Genomic DNA, 27,436 nt, shown 5'->3' on the forward strand with positions numbered 1-27,436 from the left:
TTGGAGTGACAAATTAGGTTAAACATACCGAGTCAGCCTTTAGTAAGGAGTATATATGTGTCTATATATATGTGTATGTGTGTTTATAGATGGAAGTGTTGGTTTTATGTTTGTCTACATTTATCTGAATCTATCAAATAGATGTCTACATACATCTAAATATTGTTTCATGGCTAGAAACTGAGCTTTATGTTGATATAATTTATTGCTTCCTACAGTGTCAGCATAGAAGAGAATGAATGTGTATATGCAGAATTTGTCTTCCAAAGACATGTAATGATTTTTTTTTTTCTGAAGCAGTAGGATTCAAAAGTACCCTAGGATTATGCTCCTTAAAAGGCTCTGTAACTGTATTTTTTTTTGTGTTATTATTTGCTCAGGTCTGTATTAAGTACCCATTAAATGCTGTTAAGTGTTTATCAAAACATAAGGACTCATTCAGAAGCACAAATGTGAAAAGAAACACTGTTCAAATGCAATGTCAACTTATTTTGGGAATACAACTGTATCGCACTAAGTAAAGATAGTATCGTGTACCTTTTCAGATAGCAGTGTGTTTAGTTCTTGGTATTCTTAGTGGTGCTCATTAAATCAAGTTATTTCTGAAGCCTTATCCTAAGAAAGTTCAATAACTTTACCTTGAATAGCCCCATTGGAATCTGAAACAGATTTATGGAAGAAACATGTGGTCCAAACAGCTGTCACGCAAAACCATTTTAAAAAACCCTGAAAGTCTGGTGAACTCAGAAATCTGTTATACATGTTGGTTTGACATTTATTATTTTTTTAAAATGAAGATAGTACTAAACACATCCTTCAAGGAAAACCTCTAATCTAGGTCTTTAACATAAAGCCATAGCTAAAATAAACTGATGTGCTTGGACAGATGTGCCTTTTTAACATAGGACTTCAAATGTATAGATTGCCTTTCCTGTGGAATTACAAATATTTTGATATCGTACGTCAATGGAGGCAAAAAAAGTCACAAAACCAAAACAGGATTTGGACAAGGATCAGAGAGTGAGAGAGAGTCAGCATGAAAGCATCTGGTTTATGATCTTGGATTTGATTAAAAAATTTAAAATTCTGTCAGTGTAATCTCTCCAAAGCAATATTAGGAAATGCCAGAATGTTTCCTGACAATCACTCTGTTTCCATTCCCTGGCATACTGTGACGGGGAGCAGGGGGCCAGGCTGCCTGGGAAGAAGCAGAGTGAACCGTTCCCTCTGGTGTTTTCCAGCACTGGGGCATTTCCTCCGCACTGGGGACACTTACCTGACCCGCCCTGGTCTTTTCCTGTCTCATGAATGAGTTAATCTCTCCAGGAAATAAAAGGAAAGGGTTTGCTTTAGTAAAAAGAAGAGGGAACCGATAGCGCAAAGGGTAACAGAGCATTCGGATGACATCTACCAGTTTTTATACCATGTGGTTTACAGAAAACTTCTGCAAGATGGAATAGATTATTAAAACAAAAAGAAAACCCAAACCAAAAGCAGTACAAGCAAATTTTACAAGACTGAATTGTAACATTTGAAAAACGGTTTATGTGAATGATTTTGCTTTTTTTAATGGTTTTGTATGGCAGTGTAAACTCTAAGTGGAAAAACAGGTGGTCTCGAATAGAGAATGTTTTGAGTGAAGCAATAGAAGGAAGTGAAGCGTGTAAATATTTCAACGTACCATAATGGATGGATGAGAAGATGGTAGACATATGTCAGAGTTGTGATCATGACATATATAAATAAAAAAAGATCAAAACCTCCAGTTTTTAGTAGAAGAGTCACTAGAAGGAAAAAAAACCTTATTTTTTCAAAATAAAATACAGCTTCAGTTGGTACTGCTCCATGTGACAGTGGATAAATACATGCTTACTGGTCTGACTGCACAATTTATCACAATAATGCTGCTAGTTTTACAGTTCACCTCAGCCATGCTTTGATTTCTTTAAAAGTTGTAAGGTTTCATTGAAATACTCCTTTTTTTTTTTTCTTTTCTATTTTTTCCTTTCTAAATAAGAATTTCTTTGTGGCTAATTTGCAAATGCCAGTTAAATCATGAGTTTTAATGAAGTATTCAGAGAGCATTTTTCAAATAAACAGCATTTTATTAATTGTTTTCCATTTTTTTTTCTTCTGCCTCTCATTTCAGAACGGTTTGATCACCACTGTCCCTGGGTAGGCAACTGTGTGGGGAAAAGAAACTACAGATTTTTTTATATGTTTATTTTATCTCTGTCCTTTCTGACAGTCTTTATATTTGCATTCGTTATCACCCACGTCATCCTTCGTAAGTATGCTGGTGAAATCAGATTACGTATGTAGCCATTTGCTTGAGTTCTTTATTTTTAAGTTAATCTTTTGATCATTCAGGGTTAATTTATTTATTTATTTATTTATTTGCCTTTTCTCTGAAGCTTCACAATCCCCAGTGAGTCCTGTTCTGGTCTATAACAGACCCTGGTCATGATAGTCATTGATCTAGTGCTGGCTTTATCTTAATACAGTGTTAATTTTCTTAATGTTTTTGTCCTTTTATGGATGATTTATTGGAAAGGCAGCACACATACTGTATGTCTAAATATACAGATAGTATTATTTTGCCAAAGAATTTTTGTGTGCTTTTTTACCTGCAGTCGTGGGTCACTTGTTGTCCAAACAAACAGGTGAATTACTAGGAAATAGGTTGGAGCTATTCTATACTTTTTGTTGTTTGCTCTTTAGTTTTACATCTTTATCTACCCTATTTTTAACACAAGTTACTTTCATTTGCATAGACATTTCTGAGAATAACCAATTCATAATGGAGTGAATCAGACAAGTTATAGAAAGACGAATATTCATGAGTGTGAGATTGATTTTTATTTGTATTTTGGGTTGGATGAGATCAAGACTTTTTCTGGTACTGGTTTTTTTTTTCACACACTTCAAACAAATTTTCTTAGCTCCTGTATTATGATGATGTTGTAGTTTATGGTGATCGGTTATATGACTTGTCTTTAAAGACCTTTTGTATGTCATGGAGGTTTTTTAACCCATTACCATTAGGAAGCTTTTCACTAATTATATAGGATATTACCTTGAAGAATATTTCTTTAATCATTTTGAAAATGTGATCTTTATATTTCTTTGTATTCTGTGTTACAACAGTAACCTGATAGAAGTAATATTTCAGTTTCTAACACATTTATAAAGTTAACTTAATAATGGCAATATTTAGACAATGTTTTACTGAAAAATATGCCAGATTGTTTCCTAAACTGCTTACACTGTGCAGGGAAAATTAGTATTTTAAAAAGCACAACTCCTGTTCATATTTGTCCTTTACAGAAAAAGGATGTGAGCATTGCATGGCTCTCCTATAGCTCAGAGATCTAGCACATAAGCTAGAACTAGGGGCACCTAATTTTGAGGGAGTCTGGATCAACAAGTTGTTCTCACTGCCAGATGCAGCATTTCTAATACCAGCTGAAAGAGCAGAGATAAGATACCCGTATTGTTTGAAAAGGGAAGAGTAATTATTGGAAAAAGAACCCTTTCCATAAATAGTTCAAATCCTTGACATTTATTTGAGCATACATGAGTATGCACATACGCATGTTTTACATGTAAAAAGGACACATGGGATTTTTTCTGTCATCTTACTTTGCTAGAATTCAGTAGTTGAAAACATTACCAGTCTGACAATGTAAAGCTACTTTTGAAGCTAGCTTGTCTTTATTTCACAGACTACCGCGCTTTTTTTCTTTAGTTTTCAGCATATGAATTACCAATATTCTTCCAATATTTCATGTTCTCTCTGTTAAGTAGACTTACCCAGTGGATTTTAACTTTACAGTGTCCATGCCTAATTCTAAGCATGAATTAGACAAAGAGCAGAGAAATGAAATGTGTGGTTGAGAAGCGCTTTAGCATTGTGTAGGTAACACAGAAAATGTACAGTGAATGTGAAATGCTAAATTGTCTAAGAATATCAGCTGGGAAATATTTTTGCTATGGAGGTTTATCTAGTTTGGATGAGACAGGAAAAACCTCCTTAGTTCTAAAGATTGGTTGGTCCTCAAAGGCAATGGGAGCAGGTAAGAATTGTGATTAGTTCCTCGATGTCTGTTTGCTCCATTTGAGCTTCAAGCCCAACTTTCAAATTTATCTACTGTAATCTTAGACTGTGTCTAAAAAAAGAATTGTTCACAAACAAGGTTTTCTTATATTGATCGCTCCACTCTCTCTGTGCCCACCACGCTTCTAGAAGTCCTCATATCTACCTTCCAAATAGGTACCACTCAACCATTTTTGTTCTGTTTTGCAGCCCTGCAGGTCTTCAGCTGATGCTAACCAGTAAGCAGGATTCTCAGTTACTTAATTTGAACCTTTGCATTTGGCACAGACTGCTTTGTGTTACCATGTCTGAACAAAGTCTCAGTTTTCAGACTTGGGATGGTGATCTTCCTGCCGTGTTTCAAAATAATCCATATATATTTCCATAAGTCCTGGCAAAATTTTTGATTCTAGAGACCTGCTGATTTAGTCAAATCCTGTTCTTATCTTCTTGGAAGACAATCCTAGTAGGATTACCTTCAGCAGCACTTTATTCTAGTTATCTTGTGTTAAACTGCCTTCTGATAATATTCCTTTAGGAAGGGACTGAGGGATACTTATAACAACTTATAAGCATTGACATTAAAAAAAAATATCCTTTTTGGTTCATCCTAATAGAGAAGTTCCTTTTCTGAGATTGTTGATTACACAGGAATATTTTTTTTTTATTTATTTTTTAAATGTCCCTTGATTTAGATGGATTTTAAAATTTGTATCACTTTTTAATACATCTTGCAAGCTGGCGTTTTTACAATTTTTTGGGCCTAAGAAGTGATGAGATTTATTGGAAAAATGCCCTTCCAGGATTAAGACTACATGCACATAATATTATTGAAGATAATAAAATGAATTTGTAAATCAGATACTTTAAAGGTATTGTCTTGCAAGATCTTCTTCCATATCCCCAAGCTTAACACATTTTCAGTAGCAGTATGTGTCTTCATGGTTACTCAGCTCTGTTTGAGGCATCAGTATTTCAACTGTTTGTTGCAGTGAGGAACCTTCCCCTTCTGATGTATTGGGAACTGCTTGGAAGAGTGTCATCAGCAGTAGGGAATAGACATCACACCTACCTGCTGCCATTGCCATTAAGGATCCTAAAAATAGTAAGAAGGTAGGGGAAGTTCCATTAGTCTTGTACCTTGAGGCTAAGAAACAGTTATGAGAGTCTGAAAAGGCTCACAAATATGAGGTAAGTAACTTTCCCTTTGTAATGGCAAACAGTAAAATTGGCCAGGCAGGTCTAAAGAATATATATCTGTGTACACACATACATATGTATTTTTCTTTTTATTTTAAAGACAAGATTCTTTTCTCTTCAGATGAATTTAGCTAAGGAGAACATTTTTATTGTGACCTTGCAGACTTTCAACCTGATGCATTTAAATCATTTAAATTATACAGTAAAATATGAACTATGTGCCTATAGCTATGTGAGAATGAGTCTGTTTCTACAAACATATTCATTTGTTGCAATCAGCAAATTGTCGAACTACCCTTTTTGATTAATATCTCATGGTTGTGGAACCCAAGTGGATGCTTCTGCATTTCTTATTCATTGGATCATGCTGCTTTTGAGACCTTTTCAGCTAGTAGATAATCTCTTATTTGCCCAGAGACAACAAGCACCTATAAGAAAAACCTGTGCAGGTGCAGTAGGAGCAGGATTATAGTCTTTGGCTGCTTCCAGACAAAGGAGGGAAGTTGAGAATCTGCATGTATAACATAAATTTTCCAAGTCAAAAAGTTACTCTGAAAAATATTATTTCAAATTTTGGAAGTAGCTTATTATTTTTTGTTTCCATATTAGGTCTGAAAAGAACAGGGGTAATCAGAGATCTTGTTCATGGGAAAGTATGTGTGCATCAGTTTGGTATGACTGAGAAAATATTCTGCAGATGTTAGACCTGATAACTTACCCATTTTTTTTCTGATATGGCTGCTGCTGAGCAGTATTAGTAAATCTATTCTATGATTACTTGGTTATCTTCAAATATTGTGTTAACTATGGTGAAAACAGCTTATAGTCCAATTTCTTACTCAGGTGGTATTTTTGGGTTCTATTTCTACAGGTTCTCAACAAACAGGGTTCCTTAATGCCCTGAAGGACAGTCCTGCAAGATATCCTTTCACTGAAACAAATTGTAGATCTTGTTGCAAAATAACGAGATGTGGTTTTGCTTGTTTTCATGCTGTTGTTGGATATGTGCATTTGGGACTTTTATCAGTTAATGGTTTCATCACTTCCTGCACAATAGGATTTCTCGCCACATGTTGGAGGTAGGAAGGAGACTGCATAGCCTGGCCTGGTTTTATTCTTCATTTTTTGCAGAATAGTGCTCTTGACAAAGGTCTGTAGTTCCCATGTGTGATGGAAATATGCTCCATATATTTGTGATGGAATTCATATGTGTGTGTATATGTATCACACTATAACCATGCTGTGGTTTAATTTAAGATATTCAATAATTCCTCTGCTTTTACAACCGAAAGTATCCAAAATGGCTGATTCTTGTCAGGATAGGAAGAGTAGATTGTGGAACAACTGAAACCGTAAGGTGTCCCTGAAGAGTTCAGTTCCTGAAAACGTGCTTATGCTGATTTACTGTTCTAAGAAGTCATTTTCAGGTATCAACTTCTGTTAAGTTACATAAAAGTGTACACATGCGTACACACAGGGGCTGCTACTGCTCATCAGGCTGGAGAAGACTGTGGAGATCTCACTGTGGTCTTTTGAAATATAAAGAGGGCTTATAAGAAAGACCTTGAAAGACATTTTACCAGGGTCTTTAGTGACAGGACAAGGGGCAGTGGTTTTAAACTGAAAGAGGGTAGCTTTAGGTTGGCTATAACAAAGAAAGCTTTTACAGTGAGGGTGGTAAGATACTGGAACAGGTTGCCCAGAGCAGCTGTGGATGCCCCATCCCTGGAAGCGTTCAGGGCCAGGTAGATGGGGCTCTGAGCAACCTGATCTAGTGAAAGATGTCCCTGCCCATGGCAGGCAGGTTGGCTTAAATGATCTTTAAAGGTCCCTTCCAACCCAAACCTTTCTGTGGTTCTGTTCTGTAAATACTCCATGTTCTTTTCATCACTTCACAGGAGCTTTCTGGTATTTTCTACTCTGTGAGAATGGAAAAGCCTCCTTCTATCTAAAAGCAGCTAACATAATGGGAAAATGTGAAGCTGATATAATTACTGTTTAGTTTCTTCTTTACATTTCTGTACAGACTGTAAGCTTCCCACTCTTTACGTATATGTTTTGAATGGCTTATGTCTGAATAAACAGTTTGCACCTCCCGCAGAGATACTATTAAAAGAATTCTTTCCCATACTTGTGCCAAGGACAAGTCTTTTGTCCATTGTGCCTCACGCAGTTTGCTCTTATCCACAGAAGAGTAGGAAGAAAAAACTTACTCTGTCATGTGTAGTTGTGCATGAAAACAGATCTCTCTTTCCAGGTAGTTTTTCAAAGTGTCAAATTCTCCAAGTTCTGCAGATACAGTTTTCTTTCTGTGTGTGTGTTCATCAGGTAGTCACTGAGCTGTGAACTCCCATTTTTAAACAAAGCCACCATTCAGATTTTTTTTGTACAAATAATTTTACAAAGCACAAATGAACTGTGCTAAATGGCACAACAACAGCTTCCAATTAAAAGAATTACAATCACTTCTTAGAAAAGATGATTCTTTCAGACTATTTTCAAACTGAGAATAGCTTTCAATTATCCTTAAATCAAAAGGTAATTGATTATGCATTTGAAGATCCTTGTACAGGAACAATGGGCTGCTTATTCATAATTTGTATTCAGGGATGTGCTGCTTTGAAAGGCTTGGTAGCGCATCTTGTAGAAATGGCCTGGTTTGATAGTGATATATTAGACAATTTAATATCTTGGTTACGATTCCTAACAGCAAAAAAATTATGTTGTCCAAATAGTGTTGGGAATGCTTCCTTGGTGCAAGCCAGTCAATTCAGGCACAGAGAACACTCCCATTTCTATCTTGCTAACAACCCCATGTGAGATGCCAAGGGAGCGTTATACCATATTATGACAGTAAGTAATACTTTGTTGAGAATATATTGCTTTTTTTGTGTTTGGTTTTTGATTAATGGACTCATGTTTAATTAATGGACTCATGTTAAAATAACATAAACCACCCCTGCTGTTCTAGAGATCTTTTTGGATCTTGGTGTGGGAAAGTGAAAGAAGTCTCTTTCTTAGGAAGAAGACTTCCCTTTCAGCGGGAAACTGAAAGATGTTTTGAACTGAGTTCCCCCTGTTGTCAGTAGGAATTAACAGGTGGAGGGAGAAAGTCGCGTTTCAGCACTCTCTGGAGTGTAATGGCAAGGAGCGTCCTGTTAGTGGTGTCCTCAGTCATCTGATGAGGTTGCAGGGAGCCCTTTTCCCTTTAAGGTTCCCCTTTTCTGAGCTGGTGATTCTGCCTCTTAGTCTTGGTGTGTAGACTTTGCCCAACAGTGCTCATCTACAGCCTTCCTTACTATTTCTACCCTCTCAAAGCCCAGTTTCTGTTGTGCTTAATGTTTTGGGGCTGTTTCCTTCTCCTACACCTTTCTGAACCCTATGCTAACAAGAGTCTGCTTCCTTATCCGTGCTTCCTCATTCTCCTTGCTTTAGCTGCGACTTGCACAGTCAGCTGCGATCCAGTTCCTGTCTTATGAAGGTTTGACTCCACATAGTTTGAGGAGGAGATGAGAGGGGTAGTAGTGAAGGTGCTGCTCAACAGTGCACTTCAGTCGTCCTGTTGCTTCTGGAACAGATTTGCTCAGAATGCAAATGGCTCTTTTCTGGCTTTTAAAACCACCCTGAGTAAAGTAGGTTCTAGGGGACATTATACAGACAATTCTGGCATTTCCCAGTTCTTTAGCTGAGAGCAGACCTGCAATACAGAACTCTTCACTGTTAACTAATATTAGGATTATTTATCACAAATACTTATGTCCATCCATGCATTTTCTAGTCTGTGTCTCTGCAATGGTGAGGAGCTGTCATATTTCTTTTCTATTGAAAGATTCAGTGATAAAGATGGTTTTGTGTGTGTTTTAAGGCTGTGTCCTTGTTGTGGAATATTTTGATTTGATGTTGTCTTGGAAACTGACTTCACTGAAGGTTGGCATATGGTTAACATACAGATTAATTTTTATTCCTATTCTATTTCTGTTGTCTTGTTCCTACTGATTGATTATATCTGTTTTTCTCGGAACCAAAACCTTTTCTGCTGTTGATTCATGTTCCCTAAAAAAAATTTGCTATTGAAGTGTTGTAGGAAATAACAGTCTCAAAGCAGATGTATTCTGCATTCATGACTATTGTGTGTAAATAAAATTGTATATAAATAAAAAACTATGGCAGGAAGCCTTCTATAGGAAGTTGCTCTTTATGCTTGATTATATAAAGTTTAAAAGCAACTTTATTGTCTTATTGCTGAGATCATGACTCCTTTGGAGTTAGAGGAATGATAGAACCTGTAGTAAGTGTGCAACACTGAGCACTGACTGGCTTTCCTAGTACACCAGTCTCACTTTCAAAGCCTGATTACTTCTTCATGGCATTTGTGTTATGCAGTGTGTAAGGAGTGAAAACATGGGTAGTTTGAACAAAGTTCTAGTGGTGCACAGAAACAAGCACATGCACACCTTTGCTGCCCTCTCGGAGGTGTGAGTGCATTTACTGTATGTTTGCCTGTGCTGCTCCCAACAACATGCAGGTGAGAAAGCACCCCATGAGCTCACATATAGGAGTATCTGAGTGCCCTATGTGCAAGCCCCCATATGTTGCACCCCATTGTGGCAGTCTGCCATTGGGATGCAGACTAACAGCATTTGACAGGGCGGGTGCTCTGTCTGTGCTAGGCAAATGCCAGCAGAGTGACTTGTGGCTGTACCAAAGCATGTTTTGACTGCTTCTGTTCTCACTTCAAGTTCTGTTCTGCAATTTTTTGTGATTTTCTTAGAATTTGGGCTGATGTCGCCTTCAAAAAGTCTTCTTGTAATTCCTCAGCTACTCTTTAATAGCAGCACAGTGAGTTGGGCGTTGATAGTCTTCCTCTTTAAATGGTACATTTAAATGTACATACAAATGCTGCAGAGTTTTGAGTATTCAACCCTGCCCCAACTATTCACACTCACGGGCTTAACAGCAGTTGTTCCCCAGGCTGTTTGCTGGGGCTGGGCCATTCAGTTGTATTACAGCCCCCACAGTTGTAATGTAGAATATATCCAGTTATTAGAAGGACTTGAGGGAGTAAGTGTGCTTTATATTTTACTTGGACTCGTGCACTTTGAGGCCAGTGTTAGGATCCCTGCCAGCATCTGAGCTTCAGTAACAGAAGAAAGACAGGAGAGTCTAGCAGTTAGGACATGACTGAAGTGCCGCTTACTCAGTTGTTGTTGCTATACTTACGAGCACAGATCTAGAACCCTTAGTCCTGGCTCAAGACTCCCATTGTGCACTAAGTATTTGTACAAACATACCTCTGTTCAGTCTTTGCTCTTTGGCTAACCTTGGCTTACCTCTCTTGTGTTTGACCTTCCCCTCACCCCATCAGAACTATTATTTGCTTTTATTTGTCAATTTACCTGTCTTAATACAAGGACTTTTACAGGGTGAACGTGAAAATTTGCATTTCAGCAATTAAGATCAGAACTGCTCATCGGTAGTTTCTAGCCTTTTTCAGTCTGCAGGCCCTTAAATATTTGCTTGTGTAGATGGTATTCAGTGGCCTGTACACTAAAGCCTAGTGACAGTAGGCTTGCTTTTCTGAGTTTCGTTTTTGCTGTCCCAGGGATCTTAAGGGACTTGTGGACTTTAAGTTGACTACCTTGAATTTTGTGATTGTAAATACTTGTTATTGGATATAATTATTTTTTCCCATTTGTATGTATTTCCTTGACTTTCAATTACTGTGCTGGAAGCTGTGGTGTGTTTTTTCTCAGTATGGTCCATTGTTGGCCTCTCAGGTTTTCACACGTATTTGATCAGCTCCAATCAAACCACAAATGAAGATGTAAGTTCATAGCATATTTCTACATATATGTTTCTAAATAGTAATGAGAAAGTTTTTCCGTTATTTTTACAGAAACCATACCTATCTGTGTAATTTTATGAATGTCTCGATAGGGAAGTAGTAGTAACTTGGTCATGCTTGATTCAAAATATCAGAAGAGATCTTTTGAACTGTATTGGTTGTGGCTTGATGATGTGCTGGTTACATACTCTGCCCAGATCTGTATCTTGAAATAGGAAATATAGAAGAGGCAACACAAAGAAACAAGTATATTTTATACAATAGGAAATTACTAAATAATTTTCAGTACCTGTTTTTTACTGGGAGTCCTAAATATTCTTGGACTCAAAAATTGTACTGTAAAAAATTTAAAGTATGTTGAATTCTCAAAACAAAAATTTCATCCTTTATTTTTCCATTGAAATTGCTTTGTCAGTCAGTTCTAAAACCTCCAGCAAGGAGCATATAATTAACTTCCTCATTTCTGCATATTTCACACATAATTTCCATTTTTTTGGTGTGGAATTATGTTTAACTGTGTGTAGAGGTTTCATGTGTCCTTCCCTAACTAAAAGGAGAAATAGAAAGTGAACAAAAGGACAAAATAAAAACATCTAGGTAGCTGATGGTATAGAAAGCTTGTTGGAATTTAGCAAGTAACCTAACAAATTACTGCAAGCTTAAAATTATTGTAATTCTCTGTTGTACCTTTTTTCATAGGTATCTGGCAAAAATAGAAGTAGCATCTTTGGGAGTGTCAGACACATGTTTTATTACTGTTTACGGTCACAGTTAAAAATACAGATTTTACAATAAATACCAATCAACCAAAAAAAAAACTTACCAAGCAGGCTCAGAATGAATTGTGTCTCAGCATCAAGTATCCAAGCAAGTAGCTTGACTTTGAAGAAATCTACCTTGTTAGTAAGGCAGATAAGATACTCATATTCCTCAGTTATTAGGTTTAGACCAACATTGTCTGTCTAGATGGACCCGCTGTGCTTCCACTGTCCCCCCTTCCCTCAAATAAGTATTTCTTTTGAATTGTTGAAAGTCAGGTAGCAGGGAACTGCAACAGTGTGACATGTCTGAATTTCAAGTAAACTGTTTGGTAATTTCATTTAAAGCATGCATTTCCAGTTGAATACAGTAACACATTTTGCTCAGACTCTCAAGTATCTCACAAACACAAGAGCATGACTAGCTAAAAGAAAGTGTACTATGCACTAAAAGGTAGTAATGTCTGTAGTTGCTTCATAATATTTTAAAGCCATTTGTGAACTTTAGGCAAGGTAATGTTGTGTGGTAATGCGCAGCTTGAGAACTTACCCAAGAGTATGGAAAAGTGCTCTATTGCTGGCTTTAATGGTATGTTGCATTTCAACTTCATTTGTAAAATTAAACTTAGACCATTATGTTTAGATGCTGAAATTCCTACTGTGAGTATATTGATCCTTTGAGATTTTGGGTTGCCTAAATCTGTGGAGGGTAAAGCATGCACTTGCTTGTAAGGGTCCAGCCTTTCCTAAAGCCCAAAGCTCTAAGCTGTTTGGAAAGTGTGATCATGGGTTTTCTCTGATCTGCCTCTGATGTAACTAGCATGTTGCTTCTTTGGTAACCCTTAATTTGCCTCATCCATTTTCTGTGTTGTATTATATGTGATGCCTCTTGTTCATATCTCTTCAGATTAAAGGATCATGGTCAAATAAAAGAGGTAAAGAAAACTATAATCCATACAGTTATGGCAACATCTTTACTAATTGCTGTGCTGCACTCTGTGGGCCCCTCTCTCCAAGGTAAGAGCATTAAAGGTATTGCTAGTGTAAATGAAGCCACATGATTATTGATGAAAAAAAAATATTCTTTGTGATTGCTTGAGTTTACTCAACAAAAATAAAGGTTAGTTTTACTGTCCATTAAAAGCTTTAATTACATTTTTATTTAGTAATAATGAGATAAATTGGTAAATTGAGGTTAAATGAAGTTAGTGATCAGATCCTGTAAAATATATTTAAGGTTGACATCCAAAATGAAAATAACTTTTTTTTACTTGTTGTTTGAACTTTTGCCACTGCAGTTAATAACTCCTAGCAGTAAAAGATTTCATGTAGTTAGCTGTTGCATGATGGACGATTTGAAACTGTATTAAACTCCTACATATCTAACAAATGTCACATGTTTAGGAAAGTTTAGGAACCTTAATTCTACAACAAGCTTGATAATTGTCCTTTTTTGTCTTTTCACTGTAAACAGTTTTATTTAAATGGACAATAATTTTTCTTTATACTATGATTAACATATACACATTAGGCTGAATTTGATCTTACACCGAAGCGATTCCAGAGAAAGTGTAATGAATTAACTTTTGCTGCTTACATTTTGACTTTTGAAATCCAAAATATTTGTATAGTCAAAGTTTCAGATAGTTTTTCAGCCAGCTTGAACAAAATATAATACAGAGCTGAGACTAGAGAAATAAACCTGGCGGCTGGAAAGATTTAATTCTCTCTTTATTCCAATACTCAGAGGTTAGATAGTTCATGTACTACATGTACAGTAGAGGCCCTCTTCCTCTGTGGAGAGTAGCTGATGTAGATTACTTTTGTGGCGTACTCATCAGTTGAAGCTGATTTGCTTTGTCTGGAATTAAGTAGTTATGAATCTGAACTATGGAGAAGAAAGTAAATGATTTTATAGTCTAGTGGCTAAGGTGTTTCATTGGAATTGGGATTTCTGTCTTTGCTGTTATGAATATCAGAGGTGGTTCTTCTTGAGTAGTCAAAGGTCAACAGAAGAGACTGACATCTTTCCCTAAGAGGAAGACAACTAAGTTAAAATGTCCACGTACTGCGTTAACACTGTAATACCTGTGGTGAGAAAGAGTAACCCTGTCTCTGCTTCCTGCCTTTATGGATGGTGCCTGAAGCCAGCCCTTTAATTCTGCCATTTTGCTTTCCATAAAAGTATGTGACGTAAAACCTCAGTGCTATGCTTCAGATTCTTTTGTTTGACTGGCATTGGCTCCTGTGTTTTAAATTCCATGTAGCAACGTAACTTATTCAGATGATGAAGTATGTAGAGTTTCTGCACAGAGATACTTTGTGACCAACAGTAAAAAAATTAATGACTGTAAAATGTAAATTATAACCTTGGGTTTTTTGACTTTTAATCTCAGTTGTGTCCCAGGTCACTAAATATTATTTTTTTCCTTAAATTCTGACAAATTGGTTTAGCGGCAATTACAGTTTTAAATTCAAATTGTTCACGTGCATTTTAGAGTGGAATGCAGAGAGGATCTGTAAATAATGCAGACTTTTCTTGCTTCTGTTAAAGATCATGTTTCTAATTTTTAAACCTATTCTGCCCAATTCAGAATGCATTTTATATGTCCTCAACAGTAACTTTCAAATCTTAATTTGTTCCATAACTGTCAGCATTGGTCTAATTAGTGCTCTGATATAATAAATGATACAACTTTTTTAAGCATCTGATTTTTGAAGAAGTGCTTTCCATTTGGAAGACTGTAATCTCAGGTGGATTTCTAAGTGTTTTGAATGTACATTAAAACCTGTCCTGCAGCCTTCATGAGGAAAGCTTAAACTGGTCTCTGAAGTGGTAGAAACCTCAATGACTTTTGAGAGGAGAAACACCTTAGATTTTTCTAAGCATCCTGTTCTTATCCTTTAAAACTGAAGCTATCTTGACTCTTAGTGAATTTAGAGGTCCGATAAATCAGCAAGTAAAACCAGTTCTGTGCTGACTTTAGCTCTCAAGTGTTTTAAGGCATTCCTGTTATTATGTCTTAGTAACTGGAACCATAAACCCTCCAGTTAAAATTTTATATCCTGTAGTAAAATTTGTAGTTTTCCATGGAAAGTAACATTGTTCAGGTCACAGGAGAAAAATTTTGGCCTATGATTAAAAATATATGGAACTATAATTGAAACCTACATATAATAAAAATGTTTTAAAACACACCAAAAAAACCCACCCAACTTCAAATTAATTCAAGCATAAACAGTTGAAAAGGTTTTGGGGTTTTTTTTTTGTGTGGAAATGATATGAGCTAATACACATGCAGAATATAGTACTTTGATATATGTACATTCAGCTTTTTGGAAGTATTAAGTAGCAGAACCTAAGTGATGTTTATAGTTCCTAAACTGAGAGTAAAATTGCATGTGGAATTATAGCAAAATCTTTAGCTAGATAAGATTATTCCATTATTTTTTTATATATATAATCTTCTGTAGATTTTTACTTGTTTTCTTTGATTTCTCAAAAAAATTTTCTTAGAGGAAATAAGAAATGAGTGCATCACTTTGGTAAGAATAGTGGAGCACTATAAGCAGTTTGAAGTAGCTGTCATCAAACACCTGGCAAGTAAGGTGTCTGAACAGAAGTTTTGCTTGCTTTCTAAATTTTGTGATTAAGTAGCTTTAATTTAGAGGTGTGGAAACCTTCAAAATAGATACTGATTCAAAGTGCACTAGTGAGTTTTGTAATTTTTTTTCACACCTGTGGTTTAAAATTCTTGGGGTTTGTGGTATCTGCTGGTAAGCTTCTAGATCTTTTGTCTATGATAAAAATCCAGAAAAGTACATAGGACTATGTGGCAGGTAGTATTACAAGGAAGCAATTACCTTGCTGATGAGTAGAAATGAAGTCTTGTACTTCAGTTGAATAAAAGGGGACATGTGAAGGTATTGGCGAGGTATTAAAGAAAATGATAGACAATTTTTCTTTATTTTTATTGAAAGGAGGTAGCTATTAATCAGAAATATCTCTAACAGGTTTTCTTTATTTTGTTTATTCTGTAGCTTAATTGACAGAAGAGGATTTATACAACCAGATACAGCACAGTTAGCAGGACCATCAAATGGCATTACTATGTACGGGGCCACACAATCTCAGAGCAACATGGTAGGAATCATCCCATAGTGTTGTTCATCAAGATTCCTGTGAATGTTTTCCTTCTCCACTTTCATGTGAACTAATCAAGTAATAACTAACTGTGGATACAGCTGACACTCTGGGTGGAATTACTTGTTTATTAACAGTAAAGAAAAAAACCCCAAGGCTGTTTTTTTTTTAATGTATGTTTTACAGTGTAATAGTTACTGGTCATGGATTCTAAAAAAACAGACAGGCTTTTCTACACTGTTGATTTATTGAATATACTGGCATTTTGACTTGTACTGTTGCCAACTGTTTTGAACTGGAATATTCAAGAATCATGGACTTGCTCTGGTTCATCATTTTCCAGCTGACTGTTATTTTGTGTGGCACTTTCTTCATGCTGCTTCCTTCTTTGCTTGTACACTGAGGTTTTGTATAGACTAATGTGTTTTAAAAAGCAAAGAGGAGCAAAGAGGAGTTTCTAGGGGAGAAAGACGAAAGAGCAGGAGGACACTGAACTTCCAATGAACAAAAAATGGCAACTGGATTGTTACAACAAAAGCTTTTAAACTTCTTTGAAACTGTGCCAATAGTTTTTACCTTTTTTTTTTTTTTTTAATGCTGGTAGCATTGGCTATCATAATGGAAGATAGGATTTCCAGTGCCAAGAAGAAGAGAATAACTGGAAAGAGATCTTTTTCCAAAGGCAAGCATCTTACATATGTGCCTATTTCTGAATTGTTATCCACATATCTTTATATTATGTGGGTTCTAAGACTGTGTCAAAGAAGCCATGAGTTATGGACACGCTCCCTCTGCCAAAAAAAAAAAAGAGGTGGCCACAAGGCCTTCTGACATAATTTAGCGCTTCTCTTGAACAAAAGAAGAAAAGACTCACTCTTCCCAGACAGATTAGTTTTAGTGTCACTGATAAACTGGTATAAAATTTTTGCTGTAGTTCCTAAGCTGTTTTTACTTATTATTTTGAGGATTAAATAGAATATTTGTTAGTCTTCTTAATGAGAAAATGTACTAGAGACACAGTATTAACTCTGAATCTTCTGTGAGGTGCAGTGGTGCAGAACAAGGTAATGCTCCATGCAAATTTTACTAAAAAAAAAAAAAAAAAAGTTACTCTGAAAAGAGAAAAGGGGTTTAAAAAAAAAAAAAAAAGGGGAGACATTCTAGAAATAGTCTGAGGTCTTTCAGGGATTACCCAAATTCTCTGACTCTATCAAAGCTTCTTGTTTGCAAGGATCATTAACCCACAATAAGCCCCTTGCATTAAATTATCTTAACATTCTAAGATTTATACTTGCACTGTAAGAAGACACTATCATTATTACCAGATATTAATGAGAAAATCCTGTGCCAGTTTGATAGAAAGTTGACTCTAAAAAGAATCTAGAAATTGAGAAATCTGTTATGGTATTACTTTAAGTCAAACAGGTAGCTGTTATGAATTTAGAGTGTAATACCTGTAATTACGCAAATTCTGCAAGGATTTGAACTCCTTATATCCTAGAACATCACACTACTTGAACTGGGGAAGGCTTGGGTTCTTTAACAGTCATCAGAGTCACTTGGAAATGTGTAGCTTTCGTTCTTGAAAGTGATCTCTCAGGAAAAGCTTGAAAAATGTGATGTTTGGTATGGAGGAATATCTTTAAGACTGTGATGTGATTTTTCTCAGGGTATTATTCATGGTCTGTATCCAAAACTAATTGGCTTCTAGTGGCAGCTGGCTATCAACATTAACATTTCTCCCTTGAGTTTTGTTGCAAACTGTTAAAGACCTGCTTAGTTTCCCATTCTCTCTAGCACTGTTTTCTGTTCCCTGTGTAAACTCGTGCATTTTTCCCTGAGTTGTTTAAAGCATAAGAAATTATAAATTAATTTCCTGCTGGCAGCAATGCAGTGGGATGTAACTTCCCTTCTGATTTGTTCTTGTTTCACATTTCCCTTTTTCTGTATTCAAAGGTCAAAGTTTTTACTCTTCTCAGCAGACACTGTGCCTACTTTCAGGTTCCCATCTCTCCTGTCTCATGAAGCAGCAAACAACAAAACTGATTTCTCTATTTCATAGTTAAGATCTCAATCTCATCTACATAAACAGACTTCCTTTTTTTTCCATACCAAAATTAGCTCACCTTACTGCTAGTTTTAGCTGTTTTCAACTATTCTGGTGTTACGAAATTTCCTGTTCCAATTTAAATTTAGACAGAAATAATAAATTAAAACTTCATCATTCTATTAAAATCTTTTCCCATTAAGTGACCCCTATAGTACTTTTCCAGACTTTACAGTATCTGTTTCTCTCAGCTTTCTTCCCAGTACACAATCTTAGATTTTTCTGAAGAATTTTGGGAACAGGAGTGCTGGGAACACCAGCCATTCACTTTTTCTCCCCTGAAAAGGACTGCAAGAAGGTTCTTGAGTGAAAGGCAGTTGAGTATACTTTATGGCAGAAGTAAAACAAGACATGCGGCATCCTGTTACTTGGTTTTTGGTTGGTGGAGTTTTGGTTTGGGGGTTTTTTAGAGGAAGAATCTCTGTAAGATTGTATAGAATCCCTTGGGCTAGAAGTTCAGATGCAAACATCGAAATTTCTTTTGGTGATTGATGGTTTAAATAATAGACTAGCTCAAGCCCAAGACTCTAGTGGAAGCAAAACAGTAGAGGGACAAGTCCTTGTGGAGGAAGAGGTTTCCTTTTTACCTTGTGTCCTCACTGACAAAAGTTAGGCAAAACATGGAATATGATCCAGTCTTCCCTTCTGGAAGGTTGCATACCTCTTGGGGAGGACTCAGAGGCATAAAATGAAAAACACTTTCTTGGAGGTGAGGCAGGTGCACCACAAAGAACTGGCAAGTTTGAAGGAGATGTATTGGTATTGCAGCTTGTATTCATTTGGTTTCAGATAAGGACAAGCAAAGTGAAATACCTTGACTTAAAAGCATGTGTAGATCATAGTCTGATTCCATAAATACTTTTTTAATGGCAGAGGTTTAGCCATTTGTACGTCATCAGGGATAATTACACTATTTTAGCAAGTTTAATGCTTTTGAGTACAGGAAATACCTTATTAGAAATCTGAGATGTGTTTCAGTACACATTTATGGGGTGTCTCCTTGGATTTTATTCCAGATTGCATTACATCTTATCTCTACACTGAATCTTAATGTCTAGATGTTATACTTCTTAATCCATATAGCATGCTAAAATATCTCTCCTGTCCATTGATATTAAAGGAAGATTTTAATGAGCATATTCTCTCACACTTGTCTGCTCTTATTCCTTGCCTTCCCTTCCCTCAAATCTTTTACTCAGTGCTTTTGTCTTTCTAAATAGATTTCTTGTGCCTCACCCAGCTAGCCTCTCATCATTCTTTAAACCTCTCTGGTTGCTTAGAATTATATTCTGCTTTTATATATTTTAATACATCTTTTAGCATAGCATTATTTTTGCATTTAAACCTCAAAATACATATCAGGTTAAGTTTAAACTTGCCAGACACTTTTTTTTTTTCAGTGCAATACATTATCTCTTATTCAGGATACTATTGTGGGGCACTATTTTTGTATTTAACAGCTTTGTGGTAATTTTGAGACTTAGAATATTTCATGTAGGAGCTACCCTACTTGTGCTAGTGACTCAGTTTGTCACAATCTCAGAAAGTCGGGGTTATTGCTCTAATCAGCGCTTCATAGCCTCTTACTATGATTTTTTTTCCCTAGAGCTTTTAAAGAGTTTTTTCTCCTGTTCTCTCCTTAGTATCTCCCTTATTTTACTAAGAAATGAAATTGTATTTACTTTTTCAAAGGCTGGAGCCACATATAATTATTTTTTCCTGGTACATTCCCAGTGGTTTTTTTTATCTGTTTTCCAATAGAATTTGAAATTAATCTGGTAAATTCATTAGCCAGCTTCTTAATATCCTTATCCACGTGACAAGCATGATCACTTGGAACTCATGAGCTGTAGACCTGGTATTTCCAAAGTATTTCCCTGTTGCACTTTATTGCTGACTGTTTTTACAAGCTCTTCATTAGTTTGAGTGCGCAAGTATCTCTTCTCATTCTTAAGAATTTTTTTTGCATGAAACACAGTATCTCACCCATTATGAAATCATACTTTTCTCTATATTTTATTCTTTTTTTCTCTTTTAAGATTTGTTTTCTTTTTATTCTGAAAAAAAGTTGTTATTTGACCATAAACCTTTCAGCTACCATTACCTGGATCTGCACTTCTGTAGCCTCAGTAGAATTGTGCGAGAGTAGAACTCTTTGATGGTGATGAAAAGATTAATGACTAAAAGTGATGTGATGAAAAGATTAATGACTAAAAGTGATGAGACAAAGGCCATGTATCATAGTAGAGATTAGGTTCATAAAATTGATGCCTACTCTTCCAGCCTTGTGAAGCTATTGTTGATGACTGATGTCATTCTGAAGAATCAGGGGCGGGGGGGGTGTGGAGGGGAGCTTTTGGAAGGAGGTGACATCATATGTTTGCTAGCAGGTAAATATCTTGGAAACTCTATATGCATTTGCCGAACCCCTTACAGAGACCTTTCTCAAATTCTAGCATTTAACAATTTCTTGTAGGCAGAAATTGTATGTATGTAGCAGAAAGCGAGCGGTTCCTCATCTCAACCCAGAAAGCAGGTAGCAGAACTTTTGTGGTGTCCTTCACATGGCTACCAGGGCAAAGGGAAGAACCACCAAAGAAATCCTCCCTGGCACCTTCTGTGGTGGAGCTGTGCATGGGGGGTTCCATGAAGCATTTTGGCTCCAGAAGAGTGCGAAAGTGAGCAAAAAGTGAGGGTTTTTTTCTATAGTAACTTTTTTAAAAGTGCTATAGTGTCCTAGTAGTGGTTACGTTGTGAAAAAGCAATATTCTGAACTCACAAAGGTAATTAAAAAGTAGTTGTATTTATGAAAAATAAGCTCAGCACCCAATGATAAGACAGAACTGCATCTTTCCTTTGAAGTTGTTTCTGTTTTTCTTTGGGGTGATGGGACCCAAAAAAACCCAATAGAATGCTCTTTCTGCCAACACTCCTTTCATTTAAACATCTCACACACCTTTGGATCAAATGTCACACCAACGGCTTGGGTGTGAGTAGTACAGCTCCTTTTTAAAAAACAAAAATTGCAAGATTTTTCTTAATAAAACCTTTCATTTTTAAATTTTGAATTTGAAAAACACTACATTTCCAACCAGCAGTTTCAAACCAATTCATTTTCACGTTCACCACTTAGCTTTCTCTTAAAAGCTCGAGTTGATTCTTGGGTTTTGATACAGGGTATGTTATTCTTTAGTAATCCATTGTGAAGAAAAGAGAATCTATCTCACTCCATGCACTTTTTTGAGGAATTAGTTTGGTTTATTTTTCCTATAGTATCTCTTGGAATTCTCTAATACCTTCCTTATAAAGTGATATATTTTGCTTCTCTCTGCCTCTGTGTCAGGACAGGTTTATTTCTTTGATTTTAAGAAATTCACTTGTACTCTTGCATTCCTAGGCCGTTGTTCTTCAGTGTTTAAGTAGTTCCTTGTATGCTAAATTCCTTTATTTCCAGTTCTCCCTCTATTTTCCTGGATGCAAACTCTGTTTTCTTACTTATATGTACCACTGAAATTGTAGGAACCATAATAGTGCGTGTGCAACATTTGTTACTAGTGAGAAGTCCAGGAAAGTCCTCTCCCAAACAGTCACATCAGGATTTCTAGCACTGATCTGGAAATCGGAGCCCAGCTGATCCAGGGAACATTAACTCTGAGCCTCCTATCGTACTGCTCCTTTTGCTTTTCATATTCTCATTATTATGAGTAAGTATTTCTATCATGAATGTAAAAGGATCAGCAAGGATAGGAGCCCCACTTTGCTGGGAGTTTTATGAGTGTGTTTCCCTGTATATTTACTCTTGTACTTCACAAATGCAATTTATCATTGCCCGAAACAGAATTTAGGGCTCTTACCAAATCAACGTTACGGTAGTCAAGGTTGATAGAGGTTTTCCATTAAAGTGTTTTACTTCACAGTCAAAATGGGTTAAGGGCGCATGCAGTAAACCAACTTCAGCATTTTGCTGTGGGTTGAGGTATGTTTTAGTAGCAGTTATTTTGATTGTACTTATTTACTGTATTTTTGTTCACATCGCAGAGCAGTATCAGAGCACATGAACTGAATTTCTTTCAGAAGATGTGCTCCCTGAATACACCCACTGTGCTCTAACCATTCATGACATTCAGTCCAGAAGAACAAACAGTAGCTAGTCTGAAGTAAGATCCCTGCAGCAGGTATAGTTTCCCCTTTGGCTTCAGAAGCGTTAATCTTCATAGGTCTAGTCCTGGTGCACTGTACTACTTTCAAGGGGAGCCATTGGCTTGGTGGGTTTTGTGGCTCGGTTGTTGCACAGTATCTGCAATACCATGACTGTGAGCGTGCAATCCTACAGGTGTTGGGGATAGTTGTACAGCTCCATCCCTCCACTCTTTACCCATCTCCTGTATCCGTCTAGTATGGCGCTGCAGCATCCTTTCTGTTACTTCACAGCACTGTCATTCAGTGCAGTCGGTCTCCCCTGAACTTTTTGTTCTTTGTACGTTATTCAGAGATGCTGAGATAAAGCAACCTGCTTTTCTCCGTCTTCTGAAAACTGTAACAATTCTTTACTGTTCCTAGTGTTTAGAAAATTATTTACAGAGTTAATTTAAAATTCAAAGTAAATAAGCTCTGGGTTTGGCTTTAGAAATGTGAAAAATACACTGCCATGTACAACAACTGTGTTAACGTGTATGTTTTGTGTAGCTTAGAAAAAAAATGAGACTTTCTTCAGAAAAAATACCTTGTTTCTTTAGTTGTTTGTATTTATTATTTGTGAAATAAACACAGAATTTTAGGTTTTGTCTAATTTGCTTTAATTTGTGCCTTGTGATGTGAAAATAAATACAGAGACGGCTAAAGATTTCTATGCACATACATAATTGAACTTCTCTACTTGTAGAACTTATTAAACTTGTCCTAACTTCAGAATCTGCTGTTCCTCTGAAACAGTGGAAATTGTAAGTGGAAAATAAAATCAGTAGATCTGAAGTAAGAAGGTACTGGTGGAATAATTTCTACAGTAAAATTTTAGCACTTTAGATTTCAATGCTTGGCTCCCTTTTTGTTACAGTCATAGGCTTTTTTATTTCATTTGAAATGCTGGCATTGAATAATTCACGTGATTAATAGCTGTTAAGATTTTGGCCCTAAATTTTATTTAGTTAAGCGTGAAATATGGAAACAAGGAAAAGCCACCATGCCAGCCCTATAAACACATCTGATTTCCTTGTTTAGTTTTGTGTTGGCTGTTTAGACTCAAAAGTAGCCTGCCCGTATTGTGTGCTGATTTTATCAGGTTTTGTCTCCCTTTTCTAGTATAAACCCCACTCCAGTGCACTTCTGAAAGCTGTTTTCACAGCCTATATTTTTCTAAGATATTTCATGTTCATCACTGTTAAATAGAACCAAAAAAAAAGAAAACCTGAAATGTATCTGAATAAGAGGAGAGGCTTTAGGGAAGTGACAAGTGCATGGAAAATGAAGGAAAGAGAGCACCTGAAAAAGTTTTATAACACACTGTTTAATGGAACTTTATGAGGCTGCTTTATCCTCCGATATTGATTCCGTTGAAATGTACTGGCGTTCGGTAAGAAGAAAACTAATTCAGACTATACAATGAGCTCCAGTAAATTACATTCACCTAATTTAAAACTGTGTACTTGTATTGCCTGGAACACATTAATGATTTCCTTTTGAAGATCAGAGCTTCACTAAAGCAGTAAGTCAGCTGCTAACATTATTTGTTTTCAATGTACCCCTGTTGTTATAGGGATTCCTTTGCTATTTAATGTGCTCTTCAGCCACTGCTTTTCAGAGAAGATGGATTTTGTTGGTCTTTTTGAAGTTTCAAAATTCAATTAGCAGCTTTTAGAGTTCTGCATAGTAAGGTTGGTTGAAGGGCTGTAGTTTAATGGAAATAAGCAGGCATGAATAACAGTATATTAATCAAGAATGAGTTATTCACACTGAATTACTAATTGAAAGCTTGACTTTAAAAGATGCTGACAGTTTTCTTCTTTGTAAGGTACTTATGCAAGGTTTTGGCTTTAAGCCTCTGAGTAATCCTGCTGAAATGATATAGGGCTATTGCTGATCATAATTTGTTGGGGCGAAAAAATGACTTGCAACGTAGATGAACAGAATTTATGCAACACGATGTCAGTCCATTTGTCTTTCTGAAAGTGGAAGTAAATTGGAAAATAGATAACTGAGTAAGGATCGGACTTCTCCCTGTCAAAAAGTAGTTGGTGTGGGAGTCCTAAACCACTTAGACACATTTGAAATAGGTACTACCTATCTACTGTGACAGAGTAGTCTGCTTGCAGGCTTTCTGAATGTAATATGTGTACATCCATCATTAAGCTATTTAGCAGTGGAACTGAAGGACTTGAAAGTATCAGAGGAAGCATTCATAGTGATGGTTTTCATACAGTAAAAGAAGCAAAAGTCTTTCCATGACTTCGCATAGAGTATATCACGGTGCCTCATTAAACTCAAATGGGCGTTTTAGGGAATTGCTGTAATGTTATTAGCAATGGTTATGATTGGGAATATCTTGAACAGATGTTGGATTTGTAATGTCTTTCAGTAATTTGATATAGATTGAAGAAGTCAGTCATAAAGCGGAATGTATTTCAAGGGAAATAACAACAGTGAATAGGCATGTCTTACCTCTGGATACATTTTTTTTTTTATTCTGCTTGCTTGCTTCCAAATTTTGTTTGCTGCATTGAATTTATAATTGTATTCATTGACTGCAGTGTTTCTTCTGCACGGAGAACAGCAGGGCAAATGAATCCAACAGGATTTTGAAAATCTGCAGATGTTATAACTGGTCAGGCTGTGATTTGAGAATTGTCCTTGGAAGCTTTCAACAGTCATGCCAGTTTATGTTAAAGAAACTTAATCTGACAGTAGCTGTACTACCCACTTAGCTAGTTGGACATAATTGAAACACCTACCTGTCTTCTCATCTCAAGGAATGAATGATAATTTTGAGTAAACAGTTCTTAGGAATGATGTAGAGCCAAAAGCCTTCCTGGTAGTACTCACTGAGCTTTATTGGAGTTATATAATGCTGAATTCGACTTCTTATTGTGAAAGTGCTTGCCAGAAAACCTGTTTTGTACCTTGATTCTTCACATTATCAAGATTAAATTAATCAAGAAACAGCCTACAAATCATTAAAGTTGATATCCAATTAATACATGTGCAGTGCTGCCTGATTTCTACACATTCTTCAAAGTATTGAGTATAGTGTAGTATATTCTCGAGTGTGTATGTATTAAATTGAGGGGCGTGGGGGGGTGGGAGTGGATTTTTGCTCAGAGGCTGTATTGTCAGCAATAACTTTATAGAACAACCTGAATCAAAGGAATTCTTGTTCTGCAAAACATCTGTAAGTGCCTTAATTCCTATGTGTGAAAACCAATGAAAAAAAGACGCTTGCCAATTGTTTTTTAACTTGGAACGATGCTTGGATTATGCCTTTGGGCCTCTCTCTGAACTGCTAGTTACTCCAGGGTAAAACGAGTAGTGTGGAAGTGATTCACCTCACCTGGAACGAGGGAGGTTTTGAGGTGCCTGGTGCAGTTAACTACACACAGCTAGGCTTTCCAGACGGCTTCAAACAAGAATAAGCAAAGCGTTTGAATTACAGTACTCACAAAATACTATTTTAAAGGTTACCAAAACCCTTAAGTGAACACTTTAAATGTTTATCGTAATTTACTTCGGTAGTAAACCAAAGCACTGGCTCAGTTATGCATGCTTCCCTCCCACCCCACCCCGGGCAGCATGCAATGGGATTTTTGGGTGGCTAACCATGGAACGGTACTAATGGCTTTCTTTTTTTCTCTTCATATCCCATTCTTTTTCATACCTTTTTGTCCATATTCTCCCTTTTTTCTCTGTTTTGTTTGCCTTATATGATTTTGACACCCTTCCATTCTACAGTGTGACCAAGATCAGTGCATTCAGAGCACTAAATTCGTTTTGCAGGCTGCTGCCACCCCCCTACTACAGAGTGAGCCAAGCATAACTAGTGAAGAGCTACCTTTACCAGGAAAGACTTCTATCAGTGGGCCTTGTGCAACTCTAACTCTAGGGCAACCAACACCACCATCTTCTATGCCAAATCTCACATCAGATACAGGTTTGACAGACATGATACCATTAAAAGAGGAACATGAAGGTCATCAGTTTCTCACTCCTGAAGAAGCTCCGTCACCCCCTGGGATGCTGCCAAGTGGAAGTCCTATTACACACAGCCATACAATGCACGTCCTGAGTCTAGCCAGCCAGGATTCATTGCATGAAGACTCAGTACGTGGTCTTGTGAAGCTTAGCTCAGTTTGAACAGCTTTTTTGAACATTGCACCGTTTCTTGGTGTCTATACAAATCTCTACTTAACAGGAATGACACTGCAGTACCACTGTAAGACTTCGTAACATGCCTATAATGGAAACTTTATCGCGTAATGGAGTCTACTAAAAAGACGCGTTATTTTTTTCAGTGGAGCTATGACATTTTTTTGACCAGGTTGTTAATGATTGTGCTTTGATGGTGACTGCGTTTTATTTTTAAACAAAACCAGAAATGGTCAATAATCTTGTTTCCTGAAGCTTGGGTACAGCAAGTTGGAAGTCAGCCTGTAACAAACACCGTGTACAGTACAAAAGAGAGATTCTTGGATGTAAGTGTCATGCTCTGTGTTCTATGCTCTTGTAATACACACTTGTTAAGGCTTACCACACTTGTGGCCAGAATGATCTGCACTTACATGTTATGCTACTAATATTTGAGATAGAAAATTACCATTCCATTTGTTTTAATACAAAAAAAAAAAGACTGCAGATATGGATTTGCATGCCACGCTACAGTATGTGTTACAGTGGTGTTGGTATTAAGAGAAAGTGCTGCTTTTTTATTTGTGACTTTCAAAGTGCTGTTTCATTTAAAGACAGTGCAACAAACAAATTAATGGACTGTATTATTTTTTCAATTTATTAAAGTTTATTTTAAATTAATCAGTGGTGCCTAGAAGATGGAGAATTACTGATTTGATCATGTTGCATATCATTTAACCTTCTGTTTAAGTGTTTAGAGTGAGGTATTGTGTTGTGCCATACCACAAGATTCTTCCACCCCCCTAATGTGATACAATTACCTGTGGACCTCCAATAAAATGACATCCTCTATTTCCTGGACATGTGTACAGTTATCCTTGCACAGTTTTCCTGGGGGAAGAGGGGGAAATCATGACTTGTTGGCATAGTTTGTAAAGATTTGACTTGAACATGT

General features: G+C 36.5%; 1 protein-coding gene across 5 annotated transcripts in view; it reads left to right on the forward strand.

Moving 5' to 3' along the window:
- Positions 1-27,342, forward strand: part of ZDHHC14 (zinc finger DHHC-type palmitoyltransferase 14) — a 113,020-nt gene extending 85,678 nt beyond the window's left edge. For 2 of the 5 annotated variants that reach the window (XM_014286138.3, XM_005446552.4), the window contains exons 4-9: positions 2,150-2,287; positions 6,168-6,216; positions 11,018-11,120; positions 12,807-12,916; positions 15,941-16,043; positions 26,089-27,342. In XM_014286138.3, the coding sequence (XP_014141613.1) occupies positions 2,150-2,287; positions 6,168-6,216; positions 11,018-11,120; positions 12,807-12,916; positions 15,941-16,043; positions 26,089-26,490 (905 nt within the window). In that variant the 3' untranslated portion in view covers positions 26,491-27,342. Of the gene's footprint in view, positions 1-2,149; positions 2,288-6,167; positions 6,217-11,017; positions 11,121-12,806; positions 12,917-15,940; positions 16,044-16,647; positions 22,940-26,088 lie in introns of those variants that run through there. The other 3 variants (XM_027815769.2, XM_014286139.3, XM_027815770.2) reach the window with 2 other exon arrangements.
- The last annotated feature ends 94 nt before the right edge of the window (positions 27,343-27,436 follow it).

Source organism: Falco cherrug, chromosome 6 (assembly GCF_023634085.1).
Source record: "Falco cherrug isolate bFalChe1 chromosome 6, bFalChe1.pri, whole genome shotgun sequence".
NCBI classification, from domain to species: domain Eukaryota; kingdom Metazoa; phylum Chordata; class Aves; order Falconiformes; family Falconidae; genus Falco; species Falco cherrug.